Source organism: Trichosurus vulpecula, chromosome 9 (genome assembly GCF_011100635.1).
Source record: "Trichosurus vulpecula isolate mTriVul1 chromosome 9, mTriVul1.pri, whole genome shotgun sequence".
Lineage (NCBI taxonomy): Eukaryota > Metazoa > Chordata > Mammalia > Diprotodontia > Phalangeridae > Trichosurus > Trichosurus vulpecula.
In genome coordinates, this window is record NC_050581.1 from 2,366,998 (window position 1) to 2,382,354 (window position 15,357).

Here is a 15,357-nt window from a genome sequence, read left to right on the forward strand (position 1 = left end):
GGTTTGCAAATAGACAGTTGCCTAGGGCCCACACTGTCCAGAAGAAGCAACATCGTACAAACCTAGACTTGAAAGTAACCTAGTTCACCAAGTTCAAGAATCCCTTTACGCTAGGGATTGTTAAGCTTTTCTGTGTCAAGACCCCTTTGGCAGTCTGGCAAAACCTATGGATCCCTTCTCAGCATGATAATTAAAGGAAATGCTAAACTTAAGAGGTTTGCAAAAATAAAGATATAATTTTTCTTATCTAAGTTAGTAGACCCCCAAAATCTCAGGTTAGAACCCCCGTTTTATAGCATCCTTGGACAGGTGATCTAGACACTGCTGGAAATTTCCTCCTTAGACTGAGCCCAAATCTATTCCACTATCACTGAACCGCTGCCCTTAGTTCTACCCACTGAAGCAACAAAAGATGAGTCTATTCCCTCTTTCACATGACAGCCCTTCAAATATCTGAAGACAATGATCTTCAACCCCCACCCCTCCGCTTCCTTCCCCAGGCTAAACATTCCTAACATCAACTGACCCTTATAGGACATGATTACCAGACCTTTTACTAGCATCTTCACCATCTTCTGGATGTCCTTTCCTTGGCCAATGATCCTCTTAAAATGCAGTACCTAGAACTGGCCTAATGCACTTCTCCAGATGTGGTCTGATTAGTATATAGCTTATGGTGGAATTATTATTAACTTCTATACCTCTAATTAATAAACACTATGACTAAATTAATTTTTCTCTTTTTTTGCTTGCCTTGCCTTTCTCTTGTTGGTGTTTTAGCAACTACACCACACTGCTGACATACTGAGCTTCCAGTCCACTACATCCTGGCTCTTTTCTTCACATCCCTTATATTTATGTGATATATTTTTGTGCACACCTAAATGTAGTACTTTGCATTTACCTCTATTTAATTTCACTTTGTTGGTGGAAATCCTTCTATCCTATAAAGATCTTGATTCGACATTCTGTCATCCAAGGGTGCACAGTGCCTGGCACACAGTAAGCTCTTAATAAATGCCTCACCTAATAAGGTCTCAGACCTGGCCTGTTTTATTCTTTCAACTGACTTGACATGGACAAGTGTCCTATTTGGAAGACTGCTTTAAAAGGATGAGGGGGGAATGGTGTCCCTGAGCTAAGCTTCTACTTTTTTTCAACCGTCAACTCACTTGACATGCTGGAGTCCATGGTTGCTGGACAGTGCAGTGGCGATGCAGATGGCTCCATCCATTCCTAAGGAGTTCTCCTGAAGACTAGGGAAAAGATGGAAAAAAACCCTACAGCGACCCTTGCAGGCCAAGAGAACAGCGAGGAACCATATGACTGGAAAGGTAACATGTAATTCAGGGTTTGATTTGTCCACTGAGGTTTTGGATAAAAGTCTCGATGTCATAGAGCAGCAGCTGCTGCTATAATTCCTCTACCATAGCAACAGTCCAGGTGCATTTGACCCTTCATATTAAGGTGTAGTACATGCAAATGGCCAGAAGGACCCTGCCTTAGAAACATAGGTTGTTAGAGGCAGAAAGGACCTTTGGGATTGTTTGGTCCAATCGTCTCATTCTACATATAAGAAAACTGAGACCCAAAGAGGTTAGATGATTTGCCCAAGATCACACAGTAGGTATTTTCGGAGCTGAGACTTTTATGTCATGTCTGACTCCTCGTGACCCCTTTTTGGGGTTTTCTTGGCAGAGATACTGGAGTGGTTCGCCATTTCTTTTTTAAGCTCATTTTACAGATGAGGAAACAGAGGCAAACAGGGTTTAAGTGACTTGCCCAGGGTCACACAGCCAGTAAACGTCTGAGGCCAGATTTGAACTCATGATTAGTCTTTCTGACTCTAGGCCCAGCACTCTATCCACTGCACCACCCAGCTGCCTTCCACTTTATAAAAGGTCTGAATTATTCAGAAAGAAGCCGCTATAGGGGAAATCCATAGCAGCCACTTAAGGGTGGTAAAGTCCTGCTGACCCCCCCAGCTGCTCAGCCTTGCCTTTTTTCCTCCCAATTATCAGCAACTACTCACTTGAGCATCCGGAGACTGGGGTTTGTCTTCAGGGCATTAGCCATGGCTTTAGCTCCAGCTGCCCCAATGGAGTTTCCTCTTAAGCTGTCAGAGAAAATAGGAAATTGAAGGCAATGTGAGGCGTAAGTGTTTAGATTTAGGGGTCAGTGTGAAAAGGGAAAGGCTGGCCTGTGCACTCATTGTCTTCGCCAATAATGATAGTAAAACATTAGAATCTCCGTCACCTATCCAAAGGGGAGATGTTACTTGTAACTTGTACGGTTCAATGTCGGCCTGCCTTTGAAATGTGAATGTTTCTGCTCTTGGTGCTGATGGATGTATTCTGTGCTTAAGGAAATTCTCTTCCCTGTACAGACGTTTAAAAGGAAATTGTCAACAGGGAGAAAAAAGATTGACTTGGTTTGATAAGATTACTTTCAAGTAATCGTTTCCCAGTAAATTTTCTCTTTAGAAGGGTCTATTTTTAAAAGCTTATTGGTTGGCAAGGCTGCTCGATCACTTCTGTTTACCCCAAAGTTGAATCCCGTTGTTATTTTCTCTCGAAAATATTCAAGCAACATGGAGATAGCTGGTTTTGGTTTTGTTTGGATCTGTGATGTTATCAGCGTAGGGAACACGTGACAAGGAAATGCCTTTCATCAGCCCAGATCAGCAACCAGTCTTTGACTGTGTCGCTTGAGGCACTTGCTTGAGGTATGTGACTTGCCCATGATCACACGGCTAGTACATGTTAAGAAATGAATATAATGTAGACAGCTTTTTTTGTGAAGGGGAGGTGAGATGTAGGATAACTTGTGGGGCTGGTAGTTGAGTGAATAGCTGGGCTCAAAGGAGGGTTTTTTACAAGGTTGGATTGTAGGTAATGAGCCAGTAGATTAAAAAAGGGTTCAAGATGAGAGAGGAGAAAGTAATGTTCCTACATCCTGATCAGGTCTGGCCATGTCACACATACCCACACCCACACCCCAGTCAGTAAACTCCAGCGGCTCCCTATCACCTTCAATGATCAAACAGAATGTTCTCTGTTTGAGTGACATTGGCCTCCTTGCTCTTGACTCCAAGGTCAGCCACAGGGCTGGCCTTATCTATCTTATGTTCCCTTATCTACCTGCTACCATAAGCCTTTTTGAAGCACCTACTATGTGCCAGGCACTGTGCTAGGGGTCGAAAATGTAAAGACAAAAATGAAACAGTCCTGGCCTTGAGGATGTTACATTCAACCAAGAGGAAGCCCCATGTGTACCATGGTGCCTCTCCAATGAAAAACACACATAAAATAACTTGTATAGCAAACAATTACAGTTTGATCCCTATAGATATGTGAAGCTATGAGTTACTAAGATTTCAGACATGTATCCAAATATTAACCACTACAAATTATAAAGAGACAGAAAGCTGAGCTACTACTAACAACTCTGTGTGAGATGATTATTCTCTATTCTTGAATACCTTACCCTTAGTCCTATGTCACTTATGCCTTGACGAACCCCAACAACGAATAACTCCTTATGGTCTGCTTTCTCTGCTCCTCACTGCTACTGAATGGTCCTGGGGGAAATGATAACAACCCAGACTATGCTGCCAGGGTCTGCCAGATTTATTTTATCCAACTCAACTGGGCTCTTGCTACTGCAAAGAAATCATTTTACCCCTCCCTGGTTCTCTATCCACTCCCAACAGTGTTACTGAGAAAATAAAGGACATTAATTGGAGTCCCTCTGCTCCTCTATGTCTTAATATCCTATTGACATCATTCTCCATGCTCTAACTTTGCAATAAAGAGCCTGCCCTGCTCCTCATTAAGGGCAATCCCTCTACTTGTATGCCTGATCTCATTCCCTCCTATCTCCTCATACAGTTAATCAATAAACATTAGTTGAGGACTTACCATGTGCCAGGTACGGTGCTAAATGCTTTTGTGTGTTGTTGTTGAGTCCTCTTTCAGTCTTGTCTGACTCTTTCCTGACCCCATTTGGGGTTTTCTTGGCAGTGATACTGGAGTGGTTTGCTATTTCCTTCTCCAGCTCATTTTACAGATGAGGAACTGAGGCAAACAGTGTTTGTAACTTGCCCAGGGTCACACAGCTAGTAAGTGTCTGAAGCTGCATTTGAACTCATGAAGAGGAAGCTTCCCAATTCCAGGCCCAGCACTCTATCCACTGTGCCACCTAGCTTCCCTAAGTGCAAAGTGCTAGAGGTACCAAAAAAGGAAAAAGTCCTGCTCTCAAAGGAATTCACAGTCTAATGAGGGAGATAACATACATACAACTGTGTACAGTTAAGCTATAAACAGGATAAGTATGAAATAATCAACAGAGGAAGGGCACAAGAATTAAGGTTTATTGGGAGTAAGTTTCTGTAGAAGGTGGGATTTTATCTGGGACTTTAAGGGAGCCAAGGTGGCCAGGAGGCAGAGATGAAGAGGACAAGAGGTATGTGGAACAACCAGAGGAAATGCCTGGAACTGGGAGATGAAGTGTCTTGTGAGAGGAACAGAGCAAGGAGTCCAATGTCACTGGATCAGAGTGTAATCGAGGAAGGTATCAAATGGGCTTTACCTCACTCTAAGTGAGTACATGAAAAGGCCTGAGCCTGAAAGGGCCAGGGTCTCCCAATGCATCCTGGGCCATCTCCAGTCGTCCTGGAGAATATCAGGCCAGTGGACCCAGATGGCCCTGGAGGAGAAAGTGAGGCTGGTGACCTCGCACAGCCCGCCCTCGCTCAAATCCAAGTCAACTGTGAGTCGTGTCATCATTTCCCTGATGTCAGGTCCTCTTCGAGAACAAAGGATAAACACACAATACAACGACGACAAAGTGTAAGAAGGCTGGAGAGGCTGGGGGAGAGGGAGAGGGCAGGCAAAGGTTACGAAGGGCTTTGAACACAAAACAGAAGATTTTCTATTTGATCATGGCAGTGATAGGAAGCCACTAGCATTGACTGAGGGGAGAGGTGTGTGTGACATGGTTAGATCTGAGATTTAGGAAGATCACTTCCCTTATCTTGAACCTTACCTTTTCTACTAGCTCATTCTCTGTTGCCTACAAACAATCTATCCTTGAAAAAATCCTCACTTGGTCCCAACTATTCATTCAACTACCAGCCCACACTACAGCTTACCTCCTTTCTACAGGATGGTACATCATTGTAACATCTGTCATCTTATGACAGACTGAGCTGAACCTGCCAAGATACAGAGAGTCTCTTCATCAGTAGGTTGGCCACTGGGTGATGAATTCTTTGGCCATAACAATCCATGAAGCAAATTAGGCCACGCGAGAACAAAAGATATCAATAAAAATTATTTAAAACAAAGGAAACTGGATCAATGGAATGAACAACCACAATTCCAAAGGACGGATGATGAAGCATGCTACCCACTGCCTGACAGACGAATGATAGTCTCAAGGTGCAAAATGAGACACTCCATTTTGGACGTGGTGAATGGTGTGGATTTGCTTTTGCATGACTCTGAATATTTGTTCCAAAGGTTTTGTTTTTTCTTTTTTTTTTTCAATCAGGGACCAGAAGGATTTAGGAGGTAAATGGGGGCTAGCAATAATATTATTTAAAAGAAAGGAAGAAGAAATAAAAGAGGGCCATTGGCGTATTTTAGAAATTCACAGAGACAAACACAAAGTTCAGAAATAAACACTGGTAAGCGGGAAAGCTTTTGAAAATAACGTTGAATTTATTACATATTTACAAGGAAAAGTAAACTCTATGGCATGAAGATTTGTGGCTTCGTGTGCAATCCTAATTACCTGCTATACTCTCTACATGGAAATGCTCACTTTAAGTTCAGAATTTTAAAAAAATTGACCGAAAGAAAATTCCAGCAAGAACCAGAAGAAAAAAGAAACACCAGAAAAGTAGAAGAAAATGGCAGATGTGTGTGGAACTCTGGCACTCCATCTGGATCCCTTTGATAAGGGTAGGAATAAGCATTTTTAAGTTCTGCCCAGGACTTCAGCGATCATCTGGTCGCTGCTGCTACTGCACCAAAAGCCTGGCTCCCTATGTTGCTGTTGCTCCAAGAAACCAATGCCCCTCAGGCTTTCTAGGCTGCTGCTGTATTGATGTGTACAGGCAAATGATCAAGTAGAAATATCATAGCCGTCGCTGTCAGTCACTCTGTTCCCTCTGAGTGTGGTGGGAGGAGGTCTGTCTATCGTCTACTGTCATTTTCTTGTTATTTGTCTTGCATTTCGATTTTAGTAAAGGTTCTTTTGTATTGCTGTAGTATTGTTTGTAACAAAGGTAAAATGGGGCTGTTGAGCAACAGGATATGGATACAAACAGGGTGCTAGACACCTGCAGATAATGTTAAGGGGGTGCTGCATTTGGGGGCTTATCCTAGGATTTTGCAAAATCATTACTATTTGAATTTTGGGGGTTCTTTGAAAAGCAAGGCCGCTTTGAGCGCTGTGTAGAGTTGCAAAGACTTTTGGCCAAATTTGTTTTGTTTTTATTTTTTCTAGGCTGTGAAACTTGCTGCCAAAACCAATTATTTCATTATAACCATTACATTTTTGTGAGTCAAAGCCTCATTGAAATTCTGTGTTCCTGTATCATTGTGTTGAAGTTTAAGGGAGAGGTGTTATTGCTGAAGTGGCAGAATTAACTTTGTACCTTGAATATTTGAATTGAAACCTTTTGGTATTATCACGAAGTGACTGTTGAGTTGGCATCTTACCCAGCAAATTATGTGAACTGTCTGGCATAGGCACATCCCAACTTCCTTGTGCATAGGGCTGCTTGGAAATTAGTGATTAAACCCTCTACTCAGGACCATGAGAGATGAGAAAGTTTAAAGAGGTTCTGGTGGGGGCAAAATAAACTTGAAGGTGAAGCATGCCAGGGACACCAGTGGCAGCAGCTCGTGGTCCTCATTATCTTAAGCATTTCATGGTGCACTGATGGCATCACTTTCAGCAGTTCAAGATAAAACAACAGTATTTGAGGACAGAATGCACACTGTAAGCCTGCCAGTGCAAATATAAGGGAGTCACCGTGGAAAGCTGCGGTCCTTTCCACAGGGCATCCCTATCCACCAAACAATGAACGCTTTGAGTCCTGGCTAGGAAACGCCACTTAAATAATGTAATGTGCAACAGTGACAAAGAATTGATGCGAAGAAACAGAGTAGGCTAATGAAGATCCTCAAGGGACCTGCTCTTGACTTGACGCGCGCTCTGGAAATGCAGTATCCTGAGATCATGGTGTTGGAGTGCCTGCAAAGGCTGTGTATGCAATTGGGTGGCACAAAGAGTGCACAGGAAGCTTGTGTTCAGTTCTTCCATAGCTTTCAAAGTGAGGGCAGAAAACATCTGACGGCATCATGTTTGAAGAGACTCCTTCAAAGGCCAATAGTCAAAAAAGCAGTGATTCCAGAGCAGATTTACCAAAGGGTCAGGAGGGTTGGTGTATGACAAAAACATGGGATCACCTGTAACTGACTGAACAGCAAAGACAGCCTCTAAAGTATGTAAGAGTTTATCTACCTGGTGAAGGTATTTGAGGCAAGGACAGCAGACCAAGAAAGAGGTTGGTAAGAAGTGAAACTGACCCTACTTGGCGCAAGAACATTGCCTCCCTTAGGGGTCAATGAGGCCAAAGAAGAGGCTGCTCAGACCACTCAGCTCCCATTGCAAAAGCTCAGGATAAGTCTGCCGGGGGATGAAATCATGCAAAAAGTCTTTCTTCCCAGAAGAACAAAGACTCATGGGACCAGAGGTCAAGGTAGGCCGCTTTGAACATCAGCAGAACACAGCTAAAGAAGATGAAACAAGATGAGTGAATGCATGCTGGTTGTAGCCAAGAAAAGAATCGGTTTACCAGAGGCTGAGTCTGATGGACCAATGTAAGACAAGAGGGAAAGTCAGGGGAGGGGGCAGATCTAGGCCCCCAAAGATTATCCTTACCCCAGTAACCATTCCTGGTGCTATCCACCTCAATCCACAGGATGCCAGGGGACAGTCTGTGAGGACTGCTTGGGCATTGGATACCAAGTGATATATGTATTCTATTAATTTTATGAAAGTTCAATTGCAAGCATGTATCTTAAGCAGGGGTATCAAACTTAGATAGAGACGGGGACTATTAATCCATACATAAGGACCCCTGTGGGCCACAGATTGACTTAGTTTTAAAATGTCACGTTATCTTTATTGTATATTTATTTTGTTAAATATTTCCCAATTACATTTTAACCTGGCTTGGACCACACTTGGCAGGGTTGTGGGCTGCATGTGACCCACTGGGTTGCTTGTTTGACACTTCTGCCTTACAGCCTCTCCAGGAGCTAGACCTCTGTGAAGTGAATGAAAGGACTACCTCTAATTGGACTTACTAGAGTGAGCTTGGAATTCTTTAAGGAAACTATTTCATGAAGAAGATGGGCCTTGCGGCCTTGGTATACCCAGATTGGCAAGCATTTCTGGAGTGTTATCTCTGTTCGGACCAACTACAGCCTATTCAAAGACCTCGAAGGGGCCCTGAAAGCAGCAAGCTAGGCTCAGTACCTGATCATTGACAATTTATACATCTTGTGCAGAAGTTTACAAGAAAATAAAAGGCCTGTGTCATTTTTAGATGACACACAGCTGGGGAGGGATAGCTAACACACTGGTTGACAGAGTTGAAATCCCAAAAGATCTTGACTATACCGAATCAGATAAAATTATAAAGTCTGGCATTTGGATTCGAAAATACTTTCACAGATATATTTCACATGGTCATAACACTTCATGTGAAAAAAGTTCAATGAAAGCTCAATGAATCAATAGTCAAAAAAACCCAAATGTAATCTTGCGTTATATTTAGAAAGGCATCATTTCCAGGAATAAGAGGGTAATTAATAATCATACTGTGTTCTGCCCTTGTTAGAGCACATCCAGTCTACTGTCTAGCTCTGGGCTCCAACGGTTACGGAAGGCATTGATCAGCTGAAGAGTATCCAGAGTAGGGTAGTCAGAATAGCAGAGGGCCTTGAGTCTGTGTCGTGTAAGGATTAGTTGAAGAAACCAGTAATGGTTAATCATGGAGAAGCAAAGACTAGATAGCTGGTTTTAAGTATCTGAAAGGCTGTCATGTGGAAGATATTTTCTGTTTGACTCCAAAGGGAAGAATCAGGAGCAACAGGTGGGGAAAAAAATTCCTCCTAATTAAGAGTTATCCAAAAGTTATATGGCCACCCTACAGGATAGTAGTTCTCCTTCCTTGGAGGTCTTCAAGCCTTGATGGCCATCTGTTGGGTATGATGATGTGTGGAGTCTTTATTGGGTGTGAGTTGCTCTAGATGGCCACAGAACTCCATGCTAACTCCATTCTGTGATTCATTGGTGGCAGAGAGCAACAAAGACAAACTGCACTCTCTATCTCCAGGGTGAATCTAGGAAAGTTCTATTATGGTGATTCTCTAGGGCCTGAGGAAGAAACCTAGCATGAGGGTGGGTGTGTATCATTTTGTGGGTTGGATCTGAGATATCCCTATAGTGCAATACACAAAATCTAATGATGCCTGACCTTTTCAAGGGCTGATTTGAAAATGTTGGCTTTGAAGTGGGCTGTCACCGAACTCTGAACAGGCTAGAGTTGGTCCTCACCATCACTCTGGAAATGTTTGACAAGCCAGGGAATTTCAAGATTGCTGTGATAAATCCAAACGGAGGTAGTCTTTTCATTCGGTTCACAGAGCTCTAGCCCCTCTATGGGCAATAAGCTTTGAGACTATGTGGAGTACATGTCCAGACCTCAATTCCAAGTACTGATAGGCAGCAATCCAATTCTGACTAGGACTAAGTTGGATACTGCCTGCCGGAGATGGTCACAGCAGTAATCATGGAGTCGGCATGCACTACTGACCAGGAAAGACTAATATAAATGCAGACACCTTTACCCCCATAGAAACCCATAACAGGGGATGGAGGCAATCTATGACCCTGGAGCTAAACCACTGAAAGTGTGACTGAATGCGTAGGATTTCTGTCAAAGAGTGTGCCTTCAGCGGATATAAGTCTTGATGTGTTGGACCAGCCCCCTTGCTTCAAGTGTCCTTGGGTAACTGGCAGTGAAAGCAACTGCATGAGAGGTGGTACAAGCCAAAAAGCAAAGTCATAACCCTTGAGCACTTGGGCATCATTTCCCAAAGGGCACCAAGCCATTGAGAAAATGGCAGAAGTTGGAACTAGACAATAGAGGATTGTCTAGTACTGGATTATAACTAATCCAACCTGATCCATCCCAGTGTTTCAAGGCATGCCACCCAATGGGTGGCTGTGAAAGTGATTTTGAACCCAAGACACCCTGGAGCCAGTAAGCACAAGATGGCAGCAGATTCTGTAAGAAATGTGAGGTTTCACTGGGTTCAAAAGAAAGTGCTCTCAACACATATTGCTTACCTGGCAAGGAGAAGTAACAGCAAGGCAGTGGAGTTTGTGTGTGTGTGTGTAGCCTTTTTAATTTTTAATTGAGTGAGTTTAGAGAAATCAGAAATCAGAAAACTGCTATAGTTGCCAAGGTATTGTGGGAAAAATATTGTGCCATGTATGGCTTCCCTATAAGGATCCAGTGTTGCCAAGGTGGAGACTTTGAAAACAAGCTACTCAAGGATGGGTTGGTTTTGGCAGGAAGCAAGAAATCTAAAGGCATACCTTAACATCTTTGAGTTGATCCAATGCCCTTGTATTTTAATTGTGCATAACTGCACATTTTGGGGACCATGAACAGAAGGCTTAGTGGTACCAACACTTGTTCTTTTTAGCACATACTTATAATGCTACCAAGAATGACACCACAGGCTTTACTCCATACCTGCTGATGTTCGGATAAGAGCCACAATTACCTACTGATTTGTGCGTTGAGATCTCAAAAGATGGAGAAAAAAGAGAGAATCCCGACTAGGATGTCTCACTGAGAAGAGATGGGCTGAAGGAGGACTATGGTCCAGTCATGTCCTCAGATCAGAAAGGGTCAGTGAGGAACAAGTGGCAATATAATGCTCGAGTTTGTGGTCAGGAATTCTCACAAGAGTTCAAAGAGACAAAAAGATAAAAATCCTACAAAGAAATCTTGGTATCCAGAGAAGACACAAGCTAGTAGACTGCTAGTGAGTCATCTTATTTTAAGGAGTTGAAAGACAGTTTACCAAATGGTTAACCTGACTGCTCGTTGATAAAGAGAAGAGGTGCAATATAGAGTCAGCCAAGTGGATTCCGAGAAGGGCCCATCTCTCAGAGGTGGACTGTTAGTCCTAGGGGATGATGTTTCATATGGAGAGGGCTCTGATGAAGAAGGAACTGCACGCTGGCACCCTCTGGAGGTAAGGGGGAAATCAGAAAAGTCAGATGAGATTGCCCAGGTCCAAAAAGGAGGCTGAATGCCCGCTGCTGCTTGTCTGCCTAATTCTGCAGCTACCAAGGCCCCAAAGGAACAAGGGGTGCTTGATTCACTGGAGGCTGGAGACAGTGATAACCTTCGGGAACTATCCACAAGCTCGGGATTCGGACTACACACCGGCAGGTCTGAGGATACAAAGGGTGCAGAGCTGCCAGGTCACCGTGGGAGCCTGAGCCTGTTTGGCGATCAGGGAGGGAGTCATGGGGGAGGAGGTCACGTGTGTGGCCAGCTGGCGCTCAGCGGGGGGCTGCACGCACCGCGTGCTCTGCCTGCGATGTTATGTGCGGTACACGACCTCTGGGTCGGGTTTGTAGTTTACCCCTTTGCATACGAGCTGCCGCGATGGGCGTGTGCGGCGTGTCTGCCCGTGCCCTCCGCTGCTGCAGATTGTCTTGAGTGCACTGTATGCCAATTAGCGTTTACGGTGTGTGTGTGTGTGTTTGTATTCGTGCCTTTGCACTCAGTAAACAGCAAGGGCTGCGGACTGCTCACCAGGAGCGCACAGGGCGCACCCTACGGAGCCATCCAAGGTTCGGACGCGGCTCTGAGAGCGGCCCCTGCCAGGGAGGGAGGGAGGACAGGGGACAGAGGTGCGAAAGGCTAAGTGACTGTCCCCAAGCACCGAGGGTCTGAGGCCAGAGGCCCAAATAAGCCAGCATCAGGGCTGACCCAATCAGAGGACTAGATTCAGTGAAACGAGTGCTATGCCTTATAGTGACATCCTTAAACCCCTTGTGGCTCCCACTCGATGGGCAGGTGCCGTTGGTCCCATTAACAGGTCCTCACCAGGGCCCAGCTGAACATTTTCATAGACTGAAGTAAGTCCACTTACACGGCAGGTACAAAAGCAGAAAATTAAAAATGTAACCAACCTCATAGAAAAGAAGCAAAGGATTGGAATGGGGATAGGGAAGATTCTGTCTTCTGTGCTTAAATGAAGACTGCCTGAGCTCTCCTTCTCAGTCCCCTTTGCTAGACCTTCGGGTTGTAACCCTTGGGTGTCCCCCAGACAGGAAGGCAGCCCCAGGCAGGGCTCTGTCCTGGACCGTCTTCTTTCCCCCTCTATACTATTTCACTTGGTAATTCAGCCGCTCCCATGGATTTAATGCTCATCTCTATGCAGATGCTTCTCAGATCTATTTATCTAGCCCTCACCTCTCTCCTAACCTCTAGTCTTATCTGCCAATTGGACATTTCGAACTGAATATATCCTAGACACCTTAACCTTAACATGACTAAAACCAAACTCATCACGCCCTGTTCCCGTGCCCCTGTGACCCCTCCCCATTTCTCTTCTCTTCTATATTACTATCAAGAGTACCACCACCTCCTGGTCACCCAGGCTCGCAGTCAGAGTCATCCTCAGCCCCTCTCTCTCACCTCCCACAACAGTCCTCCTATACCCCCCTTCTCTCCTCTGACGCTATCACTACTGTCATCACGCCACGCCTGGATGCTTGTGGTAACCTACTGGCTGCTCTTCCTGCTTCAGGTCTCCTCACTCCAGCCCACCCTCAGCTCAGCTGTCAGATTCATCTTCCTAAAGTGCTCCCATTCAATAAACTCCAGTGGCTCCCTGTCAACAGGCTCAAGGAAGGGGGAAGGAAACAAGCATTTAAGTGCCTACTATGCTCCAGGAACTGTGTTAAGAACTTTATAAATAGGATTTCATCTGATCCCTACAACAAACCTGGGAGATAAATGGTGCTATTATCCTCATTTTACAGTAAAGAAAACTGAGTCAGGCAGAGGTTAGGTGACTTGCCTGGGGTCACATAGCTCAGAGTCAGGAGAGAAGGGATGGCCAGGAGGCCAGGGTCACTGATCACAGCGTCCATGGTGGTTATGGGGACGTTATGATCCTGGAGGTCATTCCTCCTGGATTCCCTCTCCGACCATATCACCACTACCCCCGACTCAAAACACTCTTGGGGCTCCTGGTACCTCCAAGATCATATGTAAAATCCTCTGTTTTGTTTTTTAAAGCCCTGCATAACCTGATCCCTCCCTACCTTTACAGTTCCTCCCACACAGCAGTCTCCCCATTCCCACCATTTTCACTGGCTGCCCCCCATGTCTGGAACTGCGTCTATTAGCTCTGCCTCCTGGCTTCCCCTGGCTTCCTCCAAGCCTCAGCTAAAGTCCCATCTCCTCTAAGAAGCCTGTCCCAGCCCTCCTTATTTTTAGTGCCTTCTCTCTGAGGCTAGCTCCAACTTATTCTGTATATAGCTTGTTAGTACATACATAGTTCTTTGGAAGTTGTCTCCCCCATCAGACTTGAGCACAGGGACTGTTTTTTGCCTTTCTTTGTATCCCCAGAGCTTAGCACAGTACCTGGCACAGAAGTGTCCTAGCATGCAGACATCTTCCCACAATCCCCCAAGAGGTATTATTTATTCACATAGTTTTCTCTGGGTGATGTTAGGCTAAACTTTTTTGAGTGGTTGTGGACCTCATTTGGAAGGCTCTGTAGCATTGAGGGATTGATTCAATCAGTACAATGTCATCCACAGATGGAAGTCTGGAAGACTTCACCATACATGAGGAATCTGTCTTCCATCAGACCTGTGCCTTCTTCTTACACTTTACTCCCCTCCACTGACAATGGCCTCCTTGCTCATTCGGGACACTCAATCTCCTGATCCGGGTTGTTTTCACTGGTTCCCCACCCCCAGCTGGGAGTTCTCTCCCTCCTCTTCTATGCTTTCTGCCTTTAGATCCCAGCTAAAATCCCACCTTGCTCAAGAAGCCTTTCCTCCCTCTAAGGTTAACTGCAATTTCTCCCATCTATCATAGACAGTCGTTGCATGTTTCCTTCTCATTAAATTGTGGGTTCCTTGGGAGTCAGGACCATCAGCAGGTAGCAGCACAGTGCCTGCCACAGAAGAAGCACTTAATAAATGCTGCTTGACTTAACTTGATATGTAAATTCACATCTAAGCTTCCGGAGTCAACAACTCAGGTACTTTGTATGAGAGGCTGCAGCCCTAAAGACGAGTGTACTTACTCCAAAATTTCCAAGGTCCTGTTCACAGCCAAGGCATCACCCAGGGCTTGGGCCCCAAGCACACCAATAGATGCCACCTGAAGACTACAAGAAATGATATGGTTAATATAAGACAAGAATATCTATCCTGACTCCTTATTTCTTGGCCTAAACCCAACTTTTATTTATTATTTCAACCATAACAAACACTAAGTTATCTGATCCAATTACCAATAATGTATGATAATGAAAGATGAGGGTGTGCTGGAGCCAGCTCATCCTACGTGGAGAGAGCATAGTTTTTTATACTTTGCAAACTGGCAAACTCTACAAACCGAGGCTTGAGTTATTGTTTTGTTCATCTACCTAGACTTAAGAGTGTGATAGATAAAATTCTAATAATGCATATTAAACTTAAAAGTGTGTCATTTATTTTCAGAGACCCTGTTGTTAAACATTTACCAGCACACTCCTCGTTCGCTCTCCTCCTCAGATTTCTCAGAGCATTTTGGACTTCTCCAATGCATTCATTACCTTCTCCCTTATGTTGAAGTTGTGTGTGCACATTGTGCTTCACCCGAGATAGATTGTAAGTTCCTTGAGATCTGGGTCTGTATAATGGCTATTTTTGTAGTTCCTCAGTGCCAAGCACAGCATAGGGACTTCATATGTGTTGAACTGAATTGAATGATAGATTATTTTGTTCAAAGACTTCCCTTACTGCTGCAGCATGCCTGAATCCATTGGCATTTATTAAGCGCCTACTATGTGCTAAGCACTGGGGATCCAAAGAGAGGCTAAAGACCTTCCCCACTCTCAAATTCACAGTCTAATGGGGGAAACAACATATAAGCAGCTACGTTCCCAAAAGGTCATTTCAGCGGGAAGGCACTTCTTAAAGAAGGAAGATATAGGGAAGCAGAGAGAGTCTCCAAGAAAA

The 15,357-nt window shown here is 44.4% G+C and overlaps 1 protein-coding gene across 1 annotated transcript in view; it reads right to left on the reverse strand.

The window, feature by feature from the left end:
- Window positions 1-15,357, reverse strand: part of NLRC3 (NLR family CARD domain containing 3) — a 45,868-nt gene that overhangs the window by 3,124 nt on the left and 27,387 nt on the right. The window contains exons 14-16 of the mRNA XM_036739406.1: window positions 14,439-14,522; window positions 2,033-2,116; window positions 1,173-1,256 (exon numbers count right to left, since the gene is read on the reverse strand). Coding sequence (XP_036595301.1) covers window positions 1,173-1,256; window positions 2,033-2,116; window positions 14,439-14,522 — 252 coding nt within the window. The remainder of the gene's footprint in view (window positions 1-1,172; window positions 1,257-2,032; window positions 2,117-14,438; window positions 14,523-15,357) is intronic.